This window comes from Molossus molossus, unplaced genomic scaffold, assembly GCF_014108415.1.
Source record: "Molossus molossus isolate mMolMol1 unplaced genomic scaffold, mMolMol1.p scaffold_m16_p_27, whole genome shotgun sequence".
NCBI classification, from domain to species: Eukaryota; Metazoa; Chordata; class Mammalia; order Chiroptera; family Molossidae; genus Molossus; species Molossus molossus.
The window spans coordinates 3,479,647-3,502,032 of NW_023425363.1; the positions used below are offsets into that span (position 1 = coordinate 3,479,647).

The 22,386-nt window shown below is 40.2% G+C and overlaps 1 protein-coding gene across 1 annotated transcript in view; it reads left to right on the forward strand.

Moving 5' to 3' along the window:
- Positions 1–22,386, forward strand: part of PIGL (phosphatidylinositol glycan anchor biosynthesis class L) — a 74,648-nt gene that overhangs the window by 4,155 nt on the left and 48,107 nt on the right. Inside the window, exon 2 of the mRNA XM_036278352.1 lies at positions 2,579–2,678. Within this exon, the coding sequence (XP_036134245.1) occupies positions 2,579–2,678 (100 nt within the window). The remainder of the gene's footprint in view (positions 1–2,578; positions 2,679–22,386) is intronic.

Here is a 22,386-nt window from a genome sequence, read left to right on the forward strand (position 1 = left end):
TAGTGTTTCAGGTTTTCTCGGGTAAATTCCCAGACGTGGAATCACTGGGTCATAAGACAGTTGCATTTTTTATTTATTGAGGTAGTTTTCCATAGAGGCTGAACTAGTCTACATTCCCAACACTGCATGTGGTATATGAATGTAGGTCTTTACAAAGTGTCTTTAATTTGTTTTAAATGTCATTATGCTTGCTAATTATTAGTTATCACAAAACAGAAGACGTCACTAAGCATACAATTATTCACAAGCTCATACACACAAAAAATGTAATTCTATATAAATAAACCTACATTAATCCCATTTACTTGATTTTCTAGAATTTTTGGTCATATTTTCCTATATGTACATATATCCCCGTTATATGTCCTGTATAGTTATTTATAATTATAATAAGTACATGGACCACTAAACTAATTGTACATTATAAAACATTAACAAAAGTTGCACTTATTAAAAAAAAAAAGGAGGGGGAAACAAGAGGAGAAAATTTAAAGCTTTTTCTTCACCCCAGTAGTTTAGTTGTGCTTCCTGGGGTACAGCCACCCTACATGAACGCTATTCTGGGGTGTTACAGTTAAGAACTGCTGAAGGATCTCACACACTTAATCTATTGAAGTGCCCACATGTTCACCGAACTTAGTGAAAATATTTAAAGTGATCTGTGACTTCAACTCCCTAATCTGTTTTACATTTCATAATGTAAACACAAAGCAATAAAACTGGCTCCATAAACATTCGCTTCAGTTCTAAGCAGTTTCTCACAACTATAATCAGAGTCTGATTTGCACTGCATCTGAACTTAGAACTCACAGCACTAGTATAAGATAACTTACAAATGGGAGAGGGTATGTGCATGAATTTGAGAGGAACCTAAAATAGTAATGACCACCACAAAACTGACTAGTTTCTATCTTTAAAAAAAATGTTAATGCAACTGAAGAACAAAATAGAAACAGAAGCATGTATACATTAAAAATATATATTAATGCAGAAAATTGTGATGAGGACAATATAAAATTAAGCTATCTGGAGTATTTTTAAGCTTAGTTCCTTTGTTAGATACAATGTAATGACTGTCTCCAATCCGGGTTTAAACGGCTCAGAACTAGCACTAAAACGATCCCTACCAAAGGTGAAAAGTGCCTGTGGAACAGTAAGCAGAGCCTCTCTGTTCAGTGCTTCATGAGAGCCTGCAGTGTTCTGGACACCAGGATGATACAAGCCTGAATGAGACCATGACCTTTTAGGTCAGTGGCATTTAAAAATTAATAATTTGATCATGGAGAAAAGAGTTCATACTTAAGAGCAGAATACTGGAAATGGTTACTTGCCAGGGAAAATAGGATAAGGCTTCCCCAGGGGAAGGTCATGTGATCTGGACCATGAAGATGGATTATAGTTCAGGAAGAGAGGTTGAGAAGGAATGGAAAGGTAAAGATAAAGAAGTCAGCCCACCCATGTGGCTCAGTGGTTGAGCATGACCCATGTACCAAGAGGTTGCTCATTGATTCCCAGTCAGGGTAGGTGCCAGGTTGCAGGCTCAATCCCCAGTAGGGGGAGTGTGGGAGGTGGCTGATCTATATTCTCTTTCATGGATGTTTCTCTCCCTGTCTTCCTCTTCCTGTCTTTCTAAAATCAATTAAGAAAAAAAAAATTAGATAGATAGATAGATAGATAGATAGATAGATCGGTCAAGGAAAGAGAAAAGTAACACTGAGTACCCAACTGGGTGGATATGTATTATCTTGTGTGATTGTCAGGAAAGCCTTATGAGATGGTCATTATCCCCACTTTACATGTGGAGAAAGGGTGGCTCAAGAAGGTTAAGTAACTAGCACAAATCACATGTGCAGAGATTAACTCGGGGCTGTTAGCCAGATAAGTGCCATTAAGTGATACAAAAATTTCACTGTATATTATTCGTAAGGATACAGAGGAGTTGCACTTACCAGAACTATTCTTAGGAAGTACAGTATATGTATTGGGAAAATGAACACGTAAGCTTTTTGGGATGCTGATGTCAAGGTCCCATAAGGGTATGCTGACATGCTGGTTGCGAAACTATTCAAAAGAGGGTATTTTCCTGAATGAGGCCTGCACATTTTCCTGTTATACTCAGGAGCCTCTTCTTTAAATAAACGTTTAACAGATATTTGAGGACTATTCATTTAAATGGGCTCAAACTAATAGTGTGCTCAGGTATCCCACTTGTTCTTAGTGGTTATAAAAGGATTAATCCTAAACCTGCTTAACACCAAAGCCATTGCTGTGTGAGATGCACTGTACTGCCTGCAGCACAGAACTGAAATGCAGACAGGCAGGTAGGTAGGCAGCCGGATGGACAGAGAGATAGATACAGAGATGGGGAAGAATTACATGGTGATTCCAAAGATTATACTGCTGATAGTCTTCTCACAGGACTGATTGTAATCTTAAGTGTTGTATTTTCTTCAACTTTTTATCATAACCACAATTTTTTCAGGTAGCTGAAATCCTTTGGGGAACAAGATGAGATAAGAATGAGTAAATTCATAAGTCCCTACTGTTAAATCTTCTGTTGTGTATTTGTTATCCTCAGGAAATTACTACAATCAAGGGGAGATTCGTAAGAAAGAACTTTTGCGGAGCTGTGATGTTTTGGGGATCCCACCCTCCAATGTAATGATTATTGACAACAGGTAATTCATCTGTACTAATGATTTGTTTGAGAACACATCTAGTGTTTTACCATTAAGGATGTTGGCTGTCACTTTGAAAAATATTCTTTATTATGTTAAAGAGTGTTGGGAAGTGATATTCATTGTATTAAATTGGATGGGGGGAGCTCCTGTTCATTTCAGTGCCCTCAAACAGATAAGGGGAAAGTTTCAGTTTAGTCTGAGTTTTACTTGGTTCAGTGTAAATTATTGGGATCATCATGGGGGAATTTCTTCTCTGTCTATGTCAGTGGGTTTTCAAATACTTTTAAAAGTACAAATCTAGAGCCAGACTGCCGAGACTGAAACCCCAGCTTTTGTCAGGTTATTAACTGTGTCATGCAGGCAAGTTACTTAACCTCTGTTCCTAAATTTATTCCTCTGTAACCTTTGGAAGATACATGGTTTTGAGTCAATTTGTGAAATAAATAATTTGCTCACTTGTTTTCAAAGATGGCATATTTCCCTTTTACTCTGTGGGTATATGTTGTGATTTATTTACTCACTGTTAATATTAACAATAGCCCTGGCTGGTTTGGCTCAGTGATTAGAGCATCAGCCCATGCACCAAAGGGTCTCAGGTTCGATTCCCAGTCAAGGGCGCATACCTGGGTTGCATGTTTGATCCCCAGCCCCAGTCGGAGTACGTGCTGGAGGCAGCCAATTGATGTGTCTCTCTCACATCCATGTTTCTCTCTCTCTCTCTCCCTCCTTTCCACTCTGAAAATCAAGGAAAAAATATCCTCAGAGGAGGATTAACAACAACAATAACAAAAATATATTAACAATAATATGAATGGGTTTCTCTGCACAGGGCACCTGATTTGCACACAGACTCTTCCCTGTGCAGTGTTTGCTTTGGCCCAGCAGTGCAAGGTGTTTTTTTGAGGGGCCAGATCTGAGTTGTGAGAACTGTAGTCAAACCAAAGATCTCAGCTTGGTTATCAAGATCTTTACTCTCATCATGCCTTAATTTATTATGTTTTATACATGCTGAAGATAATGCAGCTTCAGTAACATCCTCTACTTGTTGAAATGCCACTTGTTAAAAATAAGGAAGCTAGTTTGAAGATGCACAGATACAATGTATCTTAGTCAGCTCAGCTACCATAGCAAAATACCATAGACTTGGTGGCTTAAACAACAGCAATTTATTATCTCAGTACTGGAGGCTAAAATAACCAGATCATGGTCCAGCTAGGTGGATTTCTGGAGAGGATTTGCTTCTTAGCTTGCAGATTTCGGTCTTCTTACTGTGAAGTCATATGGAGGGAGAGAAAGGAGAGAAATTTCTCTCTTTCTCTTATTAGGCCACCAGTCCTATATGATTTTGGGAGGATGCAATTCAGTCCCCAGCAACATTCAATCTTTAGTCTTTCAGCCTCTCACTTCATGATCCAGAAAAAAAGAGAGCTTTAAAATTTTACTGTAGGTGATTTAGATGAGTCAAAGAGAAGAATAAAGGGTAAGAAGAGAAAGGAAAATTTTATAGTGGGCCTACACTCATAACAGTAAGTATGTAGTAAACCATTATTGTCACTACCCAAAATCACACACAATACATGATCTTAATCCATAAAATAATCCAATTACTCTTATGATGTTTAGATGAGAAACCAAGGGCTAGTGTGTGAGATTGAGTAACTTGCCCAATGTCATCGGTGTAGGAGGCAGAGCTAGCATTTGAGTTGAAGCAAGTTGGCTCCAGAGCCTGTGCCTCAACCACTATATTTGATGCCTACTCCATGTCTGACATGCACTTTCACAAAGGTCATCTCATATCATTCTTCCACTGACTTGCAAGATAGGTTTTATTATCCTTTTTTTTTGTTTCATTCGAAGAAACTAAAGCTCAGATTAAGAGGATCCTCTGAGGTCATGCATTTAATAAAAGGCAGTGCTAGAACTCAAAAACAGAAAGGAAGACACTTGATTCCTGGCTTTCTGCAGGAAAGTAGGTCACCACTTTGTTACTGCGTTTGAAAGGCTGATGTGTGTTTAAGAGCACATTTAATTGACATTGTGTATGGTCAGTTTTTTCTTCTGTTCTGAACCTTATTGCTGGGTTCAGGGAAACCTTTAGCCAGAGGAGCTTACCCAAGTAAACACCTTATCTAATCCCTTAAAGAGAAAAAAAAAATTCACTTCTCAAGAAAGGAAGGCATAATTTCAGTTATTAGATACCTAAATGGATACTTTCCATAATTCTACTCAGCTCCTTAATATCTATGGGTTCTGTTATTTAATAAGTCATGATATTAAAATGCATGTAATTAACAGATACATATTAAATGCCTGGAGTGGGAAAGGTACTGTAATAGAAACTGGAGAAAGAGAAGAACAGTTCCAGACACAGGAGCTGAACAGCGGTTGTCAGCATGTGCATGACAAGCTCCAGCGCGGCGTTTGTGGAAAGCCTCTCACTGCGCATGTGCTGAGGGGCAGGCCTGTGAGAGCGACTGGAGACTGTCCTGGGATGCTGGGGCATTGTGTGTGATTGGAAAATACAACCTATGGATTTAGTTAGTACTCGTTGCTTTTGTGCTTCTTAATATATTAGGAAGAATCCATAGAATTATTTATATCTCAAAGTAAAAGAAAACAAACAGCACCCACACATTTTTGAATGCATAATTTCTAAAAGAATACCTACCAGACCCCTTAAAGTGGCTGCTGCTTCATTGGGCTGGGAAGAGGAACATTTTCATTTTTTAATTTTACAGAATTCTGAACAGTTTTGTTTTTTAAAAGGAAGCCTTTATTACTTTTTAAATTTACCTATATTTAAATATATAATAAAACATCCTTCTAATAAAACCTTCTTCTCTCTCTACTCAGTTTCTATCCATATAAGTGAATACTAAGTTAGAAATAAATCTGTTTACATTTTGATATTTGGTTTGATAAATTCAAAACAGAATAGAGTTTTTTGAAAAAATAATAATGCTTTTAATCCTTTTGTAAGCACTGTAGTGTTCGTGTGGGCCTCACTGTGGAGGGTGCATGGGAAGAGGGCCAGATACACTGTTCCTAAGTACTCTGACTGGAAATGGTGGGGATTCAGGAGAGGCCTGGCTATGATGAAATAGGCCCAGCGACCTATTGGCATCACAAGATCTCAAAGTTGTTTGTTGTCTGATCTCCTGCTCAGCCCCATCCTCCAGCCCTGTTTTACCCACATGACATCCATTGCTGTAACAAAAACAGGTAGGAGTGCCCAGTACCCCCATCTGTGTCTCCTCTGCATCTCTGTTTTCCTATTTAAGCTGGGGCTCAAATGCACAGTGCTTTCTTAGCATGCACACCTTCGTGCTAGGCCTGCCTCTCCCATGCTTCCTCACTTCTCGACACCCCTTACCTTGTCCTTTAGCAAACTCTTATTCATACTCAAACCTCAGTTCAAAGATACCTTAGGCTCTGGAGCCATCCTGATGTGCCCAGATTTTCTTGGATACTTTTATTACATTGCACATTGTCCCATGATACCTTTTTTTTTATCCTCACCAGAGGACATTTTTCCATTTTTTGTTCAGGTAGAGTGGGAGGGAGAGAGAGGAACAGAGAGAGAGAGAGAAACATCGATGTGAAAGGGACACATCGAGTGGCTGCCACCCGCACAACCGACCAGGGCCGGGGACAAACTGCAACCAAGGTACGCGCCCCTAGCGGGAACCGAACCCGGGTCTTTCAGGACCGCAGGCTGACGCTCTAACCGCTGAGCCAAACTGGCCAGGGCTATCCCATGATATCTTAACATGCACACGAATTTAAACTCTGCCATAAGCCCCCCACCCCATATATTTCCTCCCTATAACCCCAACCTCTACCATAACCCGTGATACATAGTAGTTTCTCAGTACATGGCTTGTTGAATAAATGAATGATTCCACTTATACCATAAGCTTTCTTCCTGTGGCCAGTATGTAAATGTGTGGTCTTGGAGAACTTGAATGATGCCTATGCATCTTAACCTTCTTTCATCACTTTTTCTTCATTTACCCAGAAATGGTGATTAGCAAACCATTTCTCAAGACACATGAAATTGTTTTCACATTCTTTAATTAAATAAAACTGTCTGGATTCCTGATTTGCATAGTTATTTTTAACTCTTTGGAAAGTTCTGAATGAGTAGTTCAGTGTGGAAGGATTTTTCTACATCTCTTTATTTTGCCTTTCTATAGATTTGGCACATTGTCCTAAGGTTTCCACACAATAAAAATCTCATTTTTCCAGTGCTTGTCTTAACAAGAGTTCGACAGACTAATTTTAGCTGAACAAGGAAGCAGAGTCCAGTAACTACTAGGAAACATAAATGAGCCTGGCTTACTAGCAGTTCCTGGAAGTCTTTGTGTTTTCCAATAAATTCATGCAAATCATATAGTGAAAGAGAAGCCACAAAACAGAGTCTGAGACTGTTGTGGTTATGTTGGTAATTAAACCCCCTCTCCTTTGGAGGCCTAGGAAGCTCTTTCCCCGTACAAAAAGCAAAAAAAAAACCCTGTGCTGGCTGCCAAAGTGGATCTAACCAGCTCCTCTGGCTATAAGAGACGAAAATAAAGCCTCCTGCAATTCCCTTCTCCAAATACACAGAGAAGTGACTCAGCAAAGCTCAAGGGCACAGTTCCAGTCCCAGCTGGCAAGAACAAGGCAGGGCTCCCATTCTCCCACAAGGCGAAATGGACAAGAATGTTTCCTAGAAAAGAAACCAGGGAAGGAGACTGAAGTGGGCCTAGCTGTTACATGAAAACTGAAAACTGCTTCAGTACTACTTCAAAGGCTATTACTCTGGGAACTGAAGAGAGGCTGGGCCTTTACGTACCATGACGGGGAGAGTCAGTGCAAAAGAAGTAAAGTGGGGTCAGGGAGGGGTGGCCTTGACAGAGCCCGCGCTTGTGGCTCAAGATGACTCTGTATTGAGATATTCATTACAGTGCTATTTATAATAACATACAATTGGTAGCAAACTAAATGTAGCAGTAGACAGTTAACTATTTAGTGATGGTCCAGCACATTAAACCGCAATTCATAATTTTTTGTGCATGTTTAATAAGCCAGGAAAGTGTTCATAATATATTACTGAGTTTTAAAAAGAAGTAGATACTTTCTTCTCTGCACTTTTCTGTGTTCCTCATAGTTTTGAGAATGAGCATTCATTAGTTGTAAAACAAAAGTTTTATTAGCTTTATTTTAAAATGTTATTTCTAACTGTATCTTAGCATTAAAAAAAATTTAGCCCTGGCTGGTTGGGCTCAGCGGTTAGAGTGTCGGCCTGCGGTCCAGAGAGACCCAGGTTTGGTTCCCGCTAAGGGCATGTACCTCAGTTGCAGTTTGTCCCCGGCCCTGGTTGGGTCCTGTGGGTGGCAGCCACCCGATGTGTCCCTTTTACGTCGATGTTTCTCTCTCTCTCTCTCTCTCTCTCTCTCTCTCTCCCACTCTATCTGAACAAAATATCAAAAAATGTCCTTGGGTGAGGATAAAAATAAAATAAAAATAAAAAATAAATTAAAAAAATGTAAAGATCTTATTTTTTGTAGAGCAGTTTTAGTCTCACAGCAAAATTGAGAGGAAGATATGAAGATTTCCTTTAAACCTCCTACCCCCACACAGGCATAGGCCCCCCCATTATCCACATCCTCCACCAGAGTGGGACATTTGTTACATTATAATCTACCAAAGTCTGTAGTTTACACTTGGATTCATTCTTTTTTTAAAAAAAAAAACATTTTTATTGCTTTTTAGAGAGAAGGGAAAGGAGAGAAAGAGAGAAACATTAATATGAGAGAAATATTGATCGGCTGCCTCCTGCACGTCCCCTTCTGGGAACTAAATCCGCAACCCAGGCATGTGCCCTGACCAGGAATTGAGCTGGGACCTCTCAGTCCATGGGACGATGCTCAGTCACTGTGTCACACTGGCTGGGCATAGGGTTCATTCTTGGTGGTATACATTCTGTGAGTTTGGACAAATACGTATTCATCATTATAATCTCATACGGAGTATTTTCACTGCCCTGAAAGTCCTCTGTGCTCTGCCTATTTATCCTTCCTTCCCAACCCCTAGCAACCACTGCCCTTTTTATTGTCTCCATAGTTTTGCACTTTGCTGAGTGTCATATAGTTGGAATTGTACAGTATAACCTTTTCAGATTGGCTTCTTTCACTTAGTAATATACTTTTGTGGTTCCTCTGTGTCTTTTTATGGCTTGATACCGCATTTCTTTTTAGTACTTGAATAATGTACCACAGTTTATTTACCTATACATCTACTGAAGGACATCTTGGTTGCTTTCAAGTTTTGGCAATTATAAATAAAGCTAATATAAACATCTGTGGGCAGATTCTTGTGTGGATGTAAGTTTTCAACTATAACTTTTTGTTTATGTTTTTATTGATTTTAGAGAGGAAGGGTAAGGGAAGGAGAGCGAGAAAGAGAGAGAAACATCAATCAGCTGCCTCCTGTACGCACCCCAACTAGGGATTTAACCCTCAACCTGGGTCTGTGCCCTGCCTGGGAATTGAACCAGCAGCCTTTCAGTGCACGAGACAATATTCAACCAACCGAGCCACACCAGCTAGGGCTAAATTTTTTTAAATTAAGAGACAATGAACTGAGGAGCAAGATGGTCAGATTTGTGTACACAATACACTTTTAATTATAAGAACTTATAGAAAATAAAAAGAAAGTAAAAATCACTGGGATGCTCTTACTTGGAAATAACCATTGTCAATACTCAGTGCTAGCATTCTTTCAATGCATATCTGTAGACAGGAAGATAGATGAATATATATTCATAATTTTAGAAAAATGGAAATAATTCTATGGATGCTATGGTTTGAATTAACAAATGAAACTGAATGTTACTTGAAAAGAAATGAAAGTGAAACTAAAGAATTTTAACTTGAGATAAACATTTCTAATTCAACTACAGTGGATTAATTCCAAAAATATTTGTCTAAAATTAAAAAGAGTGTGAAATATTTGGAGACTTCAGTTAGTGAGGTTTTGTTTTTTTGTTGGTGGTGGTGATGATAGGGTTTTATTTATTTTTTATTGATTTATTTTTAATTCTCTTTATTGATTTTAGAGAGAGAGGAAAGTAGAGGAAGAGAGAGATAAAACATCGATGAGAGATAATATCAATCGGCTACCTCCTGCATGCCCCCCCACTGGGGATTTGGCCCACAACCTGGGCATGTGCCCTGACCAGGAATCCAACCGGCGACCTCTTGTTGCATGGGTCGACGCTCAACTACTGAGCCACACCAGCCAGGCAGTGGTAGGGTTTTAAACCCATGTTTCTACTAACTGCATAGAGGAAGTAAATGTACTTAGACTTTTTCCCAAAAACCCTCCTCTCCAATTCTCAGTATATTATTATTTTTGCTTTGTCAAGGTTTATGACACATTATTTCAAAAACCATAGTTACCATACTGTTTAATCTTAATCCTGTGTTTAACCACACAGTCCAATCATTTTTTCTATCATGGCTCGTTCAATCCTCAGTTCATTTTTTGGATTCACTCCCGACATGACAGGAAGTCATCAACCAGTATGTTTTTGAAAAGTAGCACATTTTGTATTTTTGTATGTTTAAGAATATCTATTATACTTAGAGGACACCTTGAGTGGTTACAAAATTATCAGGTTATATTTTCTTTTCCTCTATAGACATTTCTTCACTGTCTTCTGATAATGTGTTGTTATGGAGATATCTGATTTCTCCCCCTTGTATGAAATATTTTCTACCTAGTTATCAGTTGATATTCTTTATCCTTGAAGTTCCAGAATTGTACCATGTTAATGTTTGGTATTGATTGTTCTAAATCAATTTTTCTTAGGACATGACAGGTCTTTCCATTTGTAGACTCCATTTTATTTTTCTGTTCCATTTGCTTTGCCCTTTTCTTTAGAAGCACTAATTATGTGTATGTTGGATCTTCTTTGTATTCCATAATTATTATCTCTTCTATACCTATATATCAATGTTATTTTCAATTTTTAGATCTCACCAACATTTCCATTTTATCTCTCACTTTATTTTGACTAGTTGTTAATTTTTTCCTTGCCTATTTGCCAAACTACACTTACTTTCATTTCTGACATGTAAAAACCTCTTCTTGAAATTCTTACATCCCTTCTTTAAGCTCCTCCTCTTCTCCTTCTGTTTATCCTTCTTCTTTTGATTTTTTAAAAGATATCAGGCTACTGATATTCTTTGACACCCTGGAAGATAGTTTGAAGTTATCATAGGTTTTCCATCTGCATTTTGCTTATATTTTTTTCTCCTGACTCTTTACTTTTTTCTATTGTTTTTGAAGTTACCATGCCAGGGGGTTCTTTGTGGGTTGTTTCTCATGTTGGAGTAGGGCCAGCTACCTACTTAAGAATGGTTTTTGAGGGGCTCAGGAGGGTATAGGGATTCAAGCTGGAGCCATCTGAAGCTTCTGCTGAATCTTTGTCTTTAACAGTAATTCATCAAACTTCCTCCTTCATTTACTGTGGAGGCACTTTTGTATTTTATATATTTTCTTGATCACCTCTTGGTAATCTTCTGGGGCAAGAAGGCTCCATGTAAGCACTAGAAATAGTTTATCAACATGATTCTTCTTCAAACTATGCTTCTCCATGACCATTATTGTCTGTTTTTCATGGTGCTAATCCAAGATCACTGGATGCCTTTGAGGATGGAGAGGCTTGATTTTGAGGGATTTTCTAATCTTGTTGACAGTTCAAATAGAGCACATGCTGGCTGGCTGTATGCCCCTCTTTCAGGAGCACATTTCACAGTATTAGGCAGTATGTTTCAAGTTTTGTGGTTTTATGATACACTGGATTTTGGGAGGGTTTTTTTTTGCTTCACTGAAGTTGATAACTTATATTTCTTTTGTTTGAGTATGAGGGAAGACAGTGAAGTGAAAATGTCACTAGCACCTTTAACTAGAAGTCCATATTTCCATTTTAGACAGATTACTACTGGCAGTTGAAGGAAGGATGAATGTGAGGAAATCAAGACTAGAGAAAAGAAAGTGAGGAAAGTATGTGATGATGGAAAGAGCACTGGTCTAGGAGTCACGAAATGTATGATTAGGTTGTAGCTCTGCTATAAACCAGCTGTGTGTTCTTGGGCATATAATTTTCCCTCTCTGGGCTTCTCATTTTTTATATGCAAGATGGTTGAATGAGATGGTGGTTTTACCTAAAGCTCCTAGATGTTGTTCTTCTATAAACTTATGTACTCAACTCAAAAATATATCTGATATTTTTAAGTGCTTTCCATTTTATTAAGGACTTTTACATTTTATGATATCTATAGTAGGGTGTGTGAATAAAGAAACTCAAAGTAGACCTTTATTAACCAAAATAATATTGGCCAGCTCACCCTGACCTCTACTATCACATTGCATTCGGATTGCTGTAACTAAAATGCCATAAACTAGTTGGCTTATAAACAACAGAAATTTATTTCTCACAATTCTGGAGGCTAGGAAATCCAAGACCAAGGCACCAGCAGATTCGGTGTATGATGAGGGGCCTGTTCCTGGTTCATATCTTCTAGATGTGTCCTCATGTGACAGAAGGAGCAAGGGAGCTCTCTGAACGTCTCTTTTATAAGTAGTCCCATTCATGAGGCTCTGCTTAATTGCCTCCCAAAAGGTCCATCTTTGAATACCATCATATTGGCAGGATAGAATTTAACATAGGAATTTTGAGGGGGGCACAAATATTCAGACTATAGCATCTACAAAAAGTATAGGAACCAAAAACTTTGGATAGAAGGCAATTATCAAAAATGCAAGTCTTATAGACAAATAATGTGAGTGTCCTCATTGGGTTGGTCTTTACATTATTTCTCCATAACACCAAGTTTCAAGAAGTAATTCTTAGTCATTTGTAGGATGTTCTACAGAGTCCTTGGGATAAGAAAATTGCAGCTGCCTGTGTGTGTTGCAATTTAAGAGGATGTGGTACTACCTCTGCTAGTTGGGTAAACAGTCATGGTTAGCGAGACCTAGTTCCTCAAGGCTGAGCCATAGGGTAACTAGCCAGTGTCTGTAGTGAAAGGATTTATAGGCTTTATTCATTTATAGGCTCCTCCTCCTCCTCCTCCCCTTCCTCCCCCCCCCTTTTTATGATACATGCTTACCCACACATAAACAGTCAATGGATCTGCAACAATGGTTCCAAGACAGTTCAATGAGGAAGAAAAGCTCTTTTTGACAAATGGTGCTGGGACAACTAGACATCCACATGTAAAAGACTAAAGTTGGACCCCTTCACAGTATACACAAAAATTATCTCAAAAAGACCTAAATACAAAAGCTAAAACTATAAAACTTTTTTTTAAAATTTTTTCCTTTATTGATTTTAGAGAGAGAGCAAGTGAGAAGGAGAGAGAGATAGAAAAATCGGTGAGAGAGGTCATGGATTGGCCGCCTCCTGCACGCTCGCCACTGGGAATTTGGCCCACAACCTGGGCACGTGTCCTGACCGGGAATCAAACCCGTGACCATTTGGTGCATGTGTCGATCCTCAACCACTGAGCCATAACAGCCTTCTTAGATATGACACCAAAAGCACATACAAGCCACAGAAGAAAAATAGACTAATTCGGACTTCAACAAAATTGAAAACTTTTATACGTCAAACAGCACTGTCAAGCCCGCCCCGCCGCCCCCCAGGAGAGGACGTTCCAGCTCCCCCGGACTGAGACTGCTCAGGGCGGGACCTGGTGCTCAGCCTCCGCCGGGCTCCCTGGGGCGTGGAGATGACGAAGAAAGCTGGTGCGACGAACAAGACTTGACAGCCGAAGCTGTAAGTGTAGCTGTTGTAGCATCTCCAACAGAAGGAGACACTAATGCTCAGCTCTGTTGGTATCTCTCCAGGGTTTTAGAACTCAGGAAGGGTGATGTGGTTTTAGATAAGGGCGGTAAATCTCATGAATAAGTGGTGAAGCTTTTGGCCTTCACAACTCCAAAAGAGATCTTGGAGAAATTGCAAAAGCAAGTTGAAAAAAAATAAAAATAAGAAATGAAAAAAAACAAAAAACAAAAAATACTGTCAAAAGAGTCAAAAATAACTCATAGAATGGGAGAAAATATTTTCAAATCATATAACTGATAAGGAATTAATATTCAAATATAGATATACAGTATAATATATTGCATAATATATATTATAATAGAATAATATATAACATAAAATAATACATTAAAAACTCTTAACACTTAACAACAAAAAGACACACCAATTTAAAAATGGGCAAAGGGCCCTGGCTGGTTTGCTCAGCGGTTAGAGCATCATCCTGTGGTCCAGAGAGACCCGGGTTCGGTTTCCGCTAAGGGCATGTACCACAGTTGCAGTTTGTCCCGGCCTTTGTTGGGTTGTGTGGGTGGCAGCCACTCCATGTGTCCCTTTTATGTCGTTTCTCTCTCTCTCTCCTACTCTATCTGAATGAAAAAATGTTCTCAGGTGAGGATAAATAAATAAATAAATAAATAAATAAATATAAATGGGCAAAGACCTCCCTGGCCAGTATGGCTCAGCAGTAAGAATATCGGCCACAGACTAAAGAGTCCCGGGTTCCATTCTGGCCAAAGGCACTTACCTTGGTTGCGGTTCGTCCTTACCAGGGTTGGGGTTATGCGGATGGCAACCAATTGATGTGTCTCTCTCACATCAATGTTTCTCTCTCTCTCTCTCTCTTTCTTCCCTCTCTCCCTCCAGCTTTATCTGAAGATTAATGTAAAAATATCCTCTGGTGAGGATCAAAAAGCAAATGGGCAAAAGTCCTGGTTAGTGTGGCTCAGTTGGTTGAGCATCCTCCTGTGCACCAAAAGGTCACTGGTTCAATTCCTGGTCACAGCACATGCCTGGGTTGCAGGTTTGGTCCCCCTGTAAGGGTGTGTAGGGGAGGCAACTGATTGATGTTTCTCTTTCCTATTGATGTTTCTCTGTCTCTCTGTCTTTTCCTCTCCTCTAAAAATCAATAAAAACATTTTAAAATGGGCAAAGGACTTGAGTAGAAGACATTTCTCTAAAGAAAATATACAAATGGCCAATAAACACAGGAGAAAATGTTTAATATCGCTAATCATTACTGAAATGGAAAACAAAACCACTGTGAAACACCACTTCATACACACTAGGTTGACCATATTAAAAAATATAAAATAAAAAAGAAATTGCAAACCTCATACATTGCTGATGGAAGTGTAAAGTGGTGTAGTCATTGTGGAAAACAGTTTGGTGGTTCCTCAAAAAAGTAAACACAGCCCTGGCCGGTTTGGCTCAGCGGTTAGAGCGTCGGCCTGCGGTCTGCAGAGACCCGGGTTCGGTTCCCGCTAAGGGCATGTACCTCGGTTGCAGTTTGTCCCCGGCCCTGGTCGGTTGTGCGGGTGGCAGCCACTCGATGTGTCCCTTTCACGTCGATGTTTCTCTCTCTCTCTGTTCCTCTCTCTCCTCCCACTCTACCTGAACAAAAAAATGGAAAAATGTCCTCTGGTGAGGATAAAAAAAAAAAAAAAAAGTAAACACAAAGCCTGGCCAGGTAGCTCAGATGCTTAGAGCATCATCCCCATAGGCCAAGGCTGCAGATTCAATCCCCCGTCAGGGCACATACAAGAATCAACCAATGAAAGCATAAATAAGTGGAACAACAGATCGATGTTTCTCTCTCTCCCTTCCTCTCTCTCTCTCAAATCAATAAGTAAAAAAATTAAACATAAAATTACCATTATCCAGCAATTCATCTCTGACATAAATGCCTAAAAGAACTAGAAACAGATATTCAAACAGAAACTTGTACATGAATGTTTATAGCAGCACTAGTCACAATAGCCAAGAAAATAGAAACAATCCAAATATCCAACAGCTGATGAATGGATAAACAAAATGTGTGGTATATTCATATACTGGAATATTATTCAACCATAAAAAGGAATGAAGTACCAAAACATGGCACAGCATGGATGAACCTAGAAAACATTCTGCTAAGTAAAAGACACAAAAGGGCCCTGGCCAGTTTGGCTCAGCAGTTAGATCGTCAGCCTGCGGTCCCAAGAGACCCCAGTTCGGTTCCCGCTGAGGGCATGTGCCTCGGTTGCGGTTTGTCCCCGGTCCTGGTTGGTCGTGCGGGTGGCGGCCACTCAATGTGTCCCTTTCACGTCAGTGTTTCTCTCTCTCTCTCTCTGTTCTTCTCTCTCCCTCCCACTCTACCTAAGCAAAGAGTGGAAAAATGTCCTTGGGTGAGGATGAAAAAAAAGACACAAAAGGCCACATATGTTGATTCAATTTATCTCAAATGTCCAAAAGAGACAAATACAGAAAAAGAGACAGGTACAGAAAGTAGATTGGTGTTTGCCAGAGACTGGGAGGATTAGGAAATTAAATGTGATTCATAATGGGGTTTATTTTTGAGATGATTAAAATGTTTTAAAATTGATTGTGGTGTTAGTTGCAGAACTCTACGAGTATACTAAAACAAAAAACAAAAAAAAACATTGAATTATACACTTTATTTTTAAAAATATGTTTATTGATTTTTTTAGAGAGAGAGGAAGGGAAAAAGAAGTAGAAACATCGATGTGAGAGAGGTATCAATCAGCTGCCTCCTGCACGCTCCCTACTGGGGATCGACCCTGCAACCCAGGCATGTGCCCTGACCGAGAATTGAACTGGGGCCTCTCAGTCCATGGGATGACGCTCAGTCCACTGAGCCACACTGGATGGATTGAATTGTACACTTAAATTAGTGACTTGGGCCCTGGCCACGTAGTTCAGTTGGTTAAAGCATCATCCTCATATGCCAAGGTTGAGGGTTCAATCCTAGGTCAGGACTCATATAAGAATCAACCAATAAATGCATAGATAAGTGGAACAACAAACTGATGTTTCTCTCTCATGCTCTCAAATCAATTAAAATTAAAAAAAATAAATGAGTGAATCATATAGTATATGAATTATATCTTAAGAAAGCTGTTATTGCCCTGGCCGGTTTGGCTCAGCAATTAGAGCGTCAGCCTGCGGTCCAGAGAGACCCTGGTTCAGTTCCCACTAGGGGCACGTACCTCAGTTGCAGTTTGTCCCTGGCCCTGTTTGGTCGTGCGGGTGGCAGCTACTCAATATGTCACTTTCCCGTCAATGTTTCTCTCTCTTCCTCTCTCTCTGTCCCACTGTAGCTGAACAAAAAAGGGAAAAATGTCCTCAGATAAGAATAAAAAAAAAAAGAAAGCTGTTATTAAAATAATAGTATGCAGCCCTGGCCAGTTTGTCTCAGCAGTTAGAGCATCGGCCTGCGGACCAAAGATTCGCGGATTCGATTCTGGTCAAGGGCACTTACCTCGGTTGCAGTTCGGTGTGGGAGGCAACCAGTCGATGTATCTCTCTCACATCAGTGTTTCTCTTTCTCTTTCTTTCTCTCTCTCCCTCCCCTCTGTCTGAAAATAAATGGAAAAATATCCCCAAGTGAGGATTAAATAATAATAATAGTATACATGCTCATTGTAAAAAACAAACAGTACAAAAATATATCAAGTGAAAAAATGAATGTCTCCCTCTATTCTTTCCCCATCTTCTTATCTCCTTAGAGAAAACTACTATTAACTATTTGGTGTGTAAACTTACATACCTTGAAAACTTTACATATATATTTATATACAAAGATAAATGTAGTTTTTTTTTTTTTTTTAATATTGCATAGTATTCCATGGAATACCTATATGATACTTTATTTACTAGAGTGTTCCCAGGAAGGAGAATCCTTAAGCTTCATGAAATAGCTAATTCCCAACTGCTGTGCACTCTGGAGCAACAGAGAGAGAAGCTGCTCAGTTACGTACCACTGCCTGCAGTGTGGGCTTCTACTCTCTGGGTTGTTCATTTGGGTCTCCTCTTTGAACCCACTCGTCATTGTTTCGTTTCTGCCCATAGTGTCTTCATACCTGAAGCAGATCAGCTCTGACAAATAACTGCCTTTCTCTTTGAGCGGTCTCAACTGGAATGCTCTCAAAGGAAATTTGTGTATACCACATAATCATTTCCAGTCAAACCAGTCATCCCAAACACACCTTCCAAAATTAGTGAAAAATCTGTCTAGCCATTTTCACATGACAATGTAAACATATACTCGATTTTATATTGTTTGAGGTAAATTTATATAGTGCTTCTGAGAAAGTCCTTTTTTAAAATTATTTATTTTTGTTACAGATGTTTCTCCTTTTCTCCCACTGATTCCCCCCTCCCTCTCCCTCCCTGCCCTGTCCCCAGCTTTGTTGTCCATGTCCATTGTTCATGCATACATGCATATAAGTTCTGTGGTTTATCTCTCCCCCACCATCCCCTCTTCTGGGGATTGTCAGTCTGTACTCCACTTCCACGTCTCTGGGACTACCCCATTCCTCCGACAGTTATGTTTATTATATTCCACAGATAAGTGAGATCATATGATACTTGTCTTTCTCTGTTTGGCTAGGAGAAAGTCCTTTTTAAAAAAGGTAAAGGGCCTTCATGAGAAATTATCCCACCAGCTACACAATTGTGGTATTCTTTATTCTTTCCCAAATATGAGTGTCATTTTGAGGAAACAGAAAGGGAATTTTGGAGATGAACACCTAGAACTAAACGGAACAGTGTTACTTGAGGGGTAATACTTAAGGGTGTATGGTAAGGTAACTCAGGGTTGCCTTGGGTGCTAATCAAATCATATTAGTAAGTGGGCTTGGGGTGACACAAAAGGGCATGTAGTGAGCAGGGTCTTCTGGTCACAAGGTGATATGTACAGGTGATTTCGACCCAGGCTTCCCCAGATGTTAATGGGATGACTTGCAGGTGCTCTGTACTGCCCACAGTGGTCTGTAGTCCCCATATGCTAAAAAGGATCAAGAATAAAGAAAACATTCTTAGAAACAGCTGGGGCTTACAAGCCCAGCAAGGGAAGCAGATTTTTCTGGGATTGGGACTCCAGAATATTTTCACAGGCCTTTAAGCATCACAGACCCTATGCTTTAGGAAGAGGAAATGTGCTGACTATCCTGTTGGGAATCATCCCAACCCTGGGCAGCTTCTTGGTGCTGAGGAGTGGGAACTGGAGACCCTTCCACTCAGACAGCGCTCTTCTTATCCCGAAGAGAACTGATTAGGCATATTTGAAAAATACACCAATAGAAAGAGACCCCAGGTGGTTTAATTAGAATCTAGAAAACTCAGTGTTGTCCTACATGACCTTGTTCAGTTCCAGGATAAAACCGAAGAATCTTCCATTACTTCATTTATTGTGCTAGAGACTGTTGGACAACTGAAAGTTATATGTTTGAAATCAGGGCTTTGTAGCTACAAATTGGGGTAGTACTTACTTCATAGGCCTCTCATGCTGACTAAGTAAAAAACCTGAAGAACCAAGATCAGTGCTCAACTCTGCACCAGGTCTGTGCAGGCAGCATGGGCTCAACTGGTAAGCAAAACAGACTCACCCCTCAAGGAGCTCCGACTCTAGTGAGGAGGCAAGGACATACATTTTCATCATTTCCCCTGGCCAGTGGTTAGAGCATCAATCCATGCACCAAAGGGTTTCAGGTTTGATTTCTGGTCAAGGGCATGTACCTAGGTTGCAGGTTCAATCCCTGGCCCCTGTCTGGGTGTGTGCAGGCAGCAACCAATTGATCTCTCTCTCTCCCTTCCACCCCCTCTAAAAATCAATGGAAAAATATCCTCAGGTGAGGATTAACAAAAACAAATAATAATAATAATAGCTGACATATCCTTACTCTGTGTCTGACACTATTGTGCACACTTTAAATTTATTAACTTGTTTAATTCTCCGTCCTATGAGGCAGACAGTATTATTACTCCTGTTTTACAGGTGAAGAAGCATAGGTTAAGTGACTTGCCCAACGTACACATTGGCCACACAGTCTCTCCTCTCTGCTTGTGCATATCGCCTACATGGCCCTGGCTTTATACCCAATAAGCTAGCTAGAGTGGTGTTTCATAAAATACCAGAGTTGATCTGCAGGCCAGGTGCAGCAGAATTACCTGGGGCATTTGTTCAAACATGGGTACCTAAGCTCCACCGTAATTGTGAATCTAATGGGGTAAGGGATTGGGAATCTGCTTTTTTTTTTTAACAAACATCCTAAGACACAGTAATGTTTGAGAACCTGTGGCCTGGAGTCTCTAAGATGAAACTTCAAATTTCTGCAAGAGAGAACTGGAGTCAGCAAGCTTGGCTCAGGTAGCCAGGGAGGGCAGGATTATGTAGACTTGTTGCCTAAGAGTACAGACATTTCAGCCAGATTTCTGATAAGAATGCAAGGACAGAAAGGACTGTGAGAGTAAGGGCGAAATTACTGATTCTTGTCACTTGGCATTCTTGGGGCAAACCTCTGTGTGCAGCCCAAAGTATGGCACATCCCCTTACCCAGTGTACAGGATAATATAGCCTTAGCTCTGAATTCATTTACTTCTTACAAAACCACAGAAGCAATTAAGAGTGTTTTATTCTGGGTCCTTGGGTATGACTCCTTGGATAGGGCCTCTCACCCCCATCTCAGCCTCCTTCTGCCTAATGATGAGAATGTAGTACCTTTATTTTCCACAAAGCTGTACTGAAGATTAACTCTTTCTTTGGCATCTCTTTCTCCTCTTACCCTCCAATCCACTGTCTTCCTTAACTTTGGAAATCATTATTTGTAGCAGAAAGGCTTGCATCTGAAGGTAAAGCGTAGAGAAACATCTTTCATTGGTCCTAGCTGAGCTGAAGAAAAGTCATTACTCCATGAAGCCATCCTGAAGGTGTTTGCAGAGCATGACTACGGGGAGCAGCAGGTGGCAATATGGGCATTTCTGATCCCTCAGCCTCCAGATGGGGCTGGAATGCCATTCTTTAGAAACAGAAGTCAGGCAGGAACTGTCAGATGACAGGGCCAGAGGCACTCAGAGCCAGAAACCTGTAGGGCTCCAAGTTCCCAAAGCTCCAAGGGGTTGAGAAGGGCTGCAGGGCAGAGCCAGGAGATAGGATCTCGGAGCTGAGAGCAGCCAAGAATGGCTGTTGAGGGGAGGGGTGCTCTGAGCATTCCCAACACACTTAGTCTGGCTCCTGAGCTATCTGGTTAGACAGAGGAAATAAAGGATTTGTCTCAAGTGTTCAACCTAGGTTATCTTCATAATCTTACATTTCATTCATCAGTCTTGACACAGCTACAGAGCTGATTCCATACCCTAATGGAGTTTTCCTCAGCACTAATCTGTACTTTACAAAAAAAAAATTTTTTTTTCTTTACTGATTTTAGAGAGAGAGAAAAAAAAAAAAACATCAATGAGAGAGAACACTGATTGGCCACCTCCTGCATGCCCCCACTGGGGATTGAGCCCACAACCTGGGCATGTGCCCTGACTGGGAATCGAACTGGCGACCTCTTGGTGCAGAGGTTGATGCTCAGCCACTGAGCCACACCAGCAGGGCACTAATCTATACTTTTAAGATTATAATCATATGTCAGTTAAACCTCAATAAAAATTGAATAAAAAGTAATAGAAATATGTGAAAAAGTTATAATCAGGTGCCAGCCTCACTGTCACTGTCCATCTTCCATATGGCGTATTTAGCCCCTACTCGCTTCACCAGCCCACTCGTGTTCTTAGTTTTGGGTGGTTTCCTGGAATGGTCCTCTGTGATCCCACAGTGAGTTTCAAATTAGTAGGTAGAACCTGAGGTGAATTTTGTGGCATGCTTTCCATTATATGATTATCAGTCACCTACCTACCAACATGCTAGATTACCCATGGAAGTTACCCCCATAAACCTAAGTAGATATAACCTCTCCCTTGGATTTATGTCCAGTGTAAAAAAACTGTTTTTTTTTAACCTTTTTTATAGTTAGGATATATTATGCATGAATGCTCAATTTAACAACATACCTTTTTCTTGAATAGATCCTAAAGACATCATAGAACATTTATTGAATTCCTTTTGAAAATAAAATATATTAAAATTAATATGATTATGTCTTCTTAGATAATTCTATGATTTCTCTTGGAGCCAGATTCAGAAACAGGATCAGGGATTTCCCAGGGACTATGTGACTTGGAACAGCTCTACTTCCTGTCTAACAGGGTGACAGCTGGCAGGTGCATCTGTGCTCTGATCTTCTCTTAATGCAACAGGGTGTTGCTGAGATTATCCCTAAAGTCTTTCCCACAACTAACATTAGCTGATTCAGTAAACATAATGGCCCCAAAGAAAGGTATGTGCCCTGAGCAGGGCTGCCAGACACAGCAGAGGCCCAGAACCCGTTCCCTTCCGTGCCTTTTGCGCAGGTCGGTGTCACCACTCCCGTGCTGCGGGCCCGCTTGTCTCCTGTCCTTCGTCTTTAGCCGGAAGTAGGTGGGAATGTCAAATTGCTGCTTCCTGCATTGCCTTACCTATGAAATTAATGTCCAGTGTTAGAGAGGTTAATTTAGAAGTTAGAGAGGATGTTTCCTAGAACAGCTGCCAGGACTACACCTGGACATCTGTTATGTACAGCCTCCTCATAGCCTTCCATCAATGATCCTGACCTATGCCACATAACTTGTTATGTCCATAGCATGCTTTAGTGGAAATTTTCATCAACCTCTATTTGCTCTTGTTTCATTGCTTTGGGTCCTTGCCCTGTTTGTTTAAGATTCTCTTATCATTCAAACAAACAAAAAACC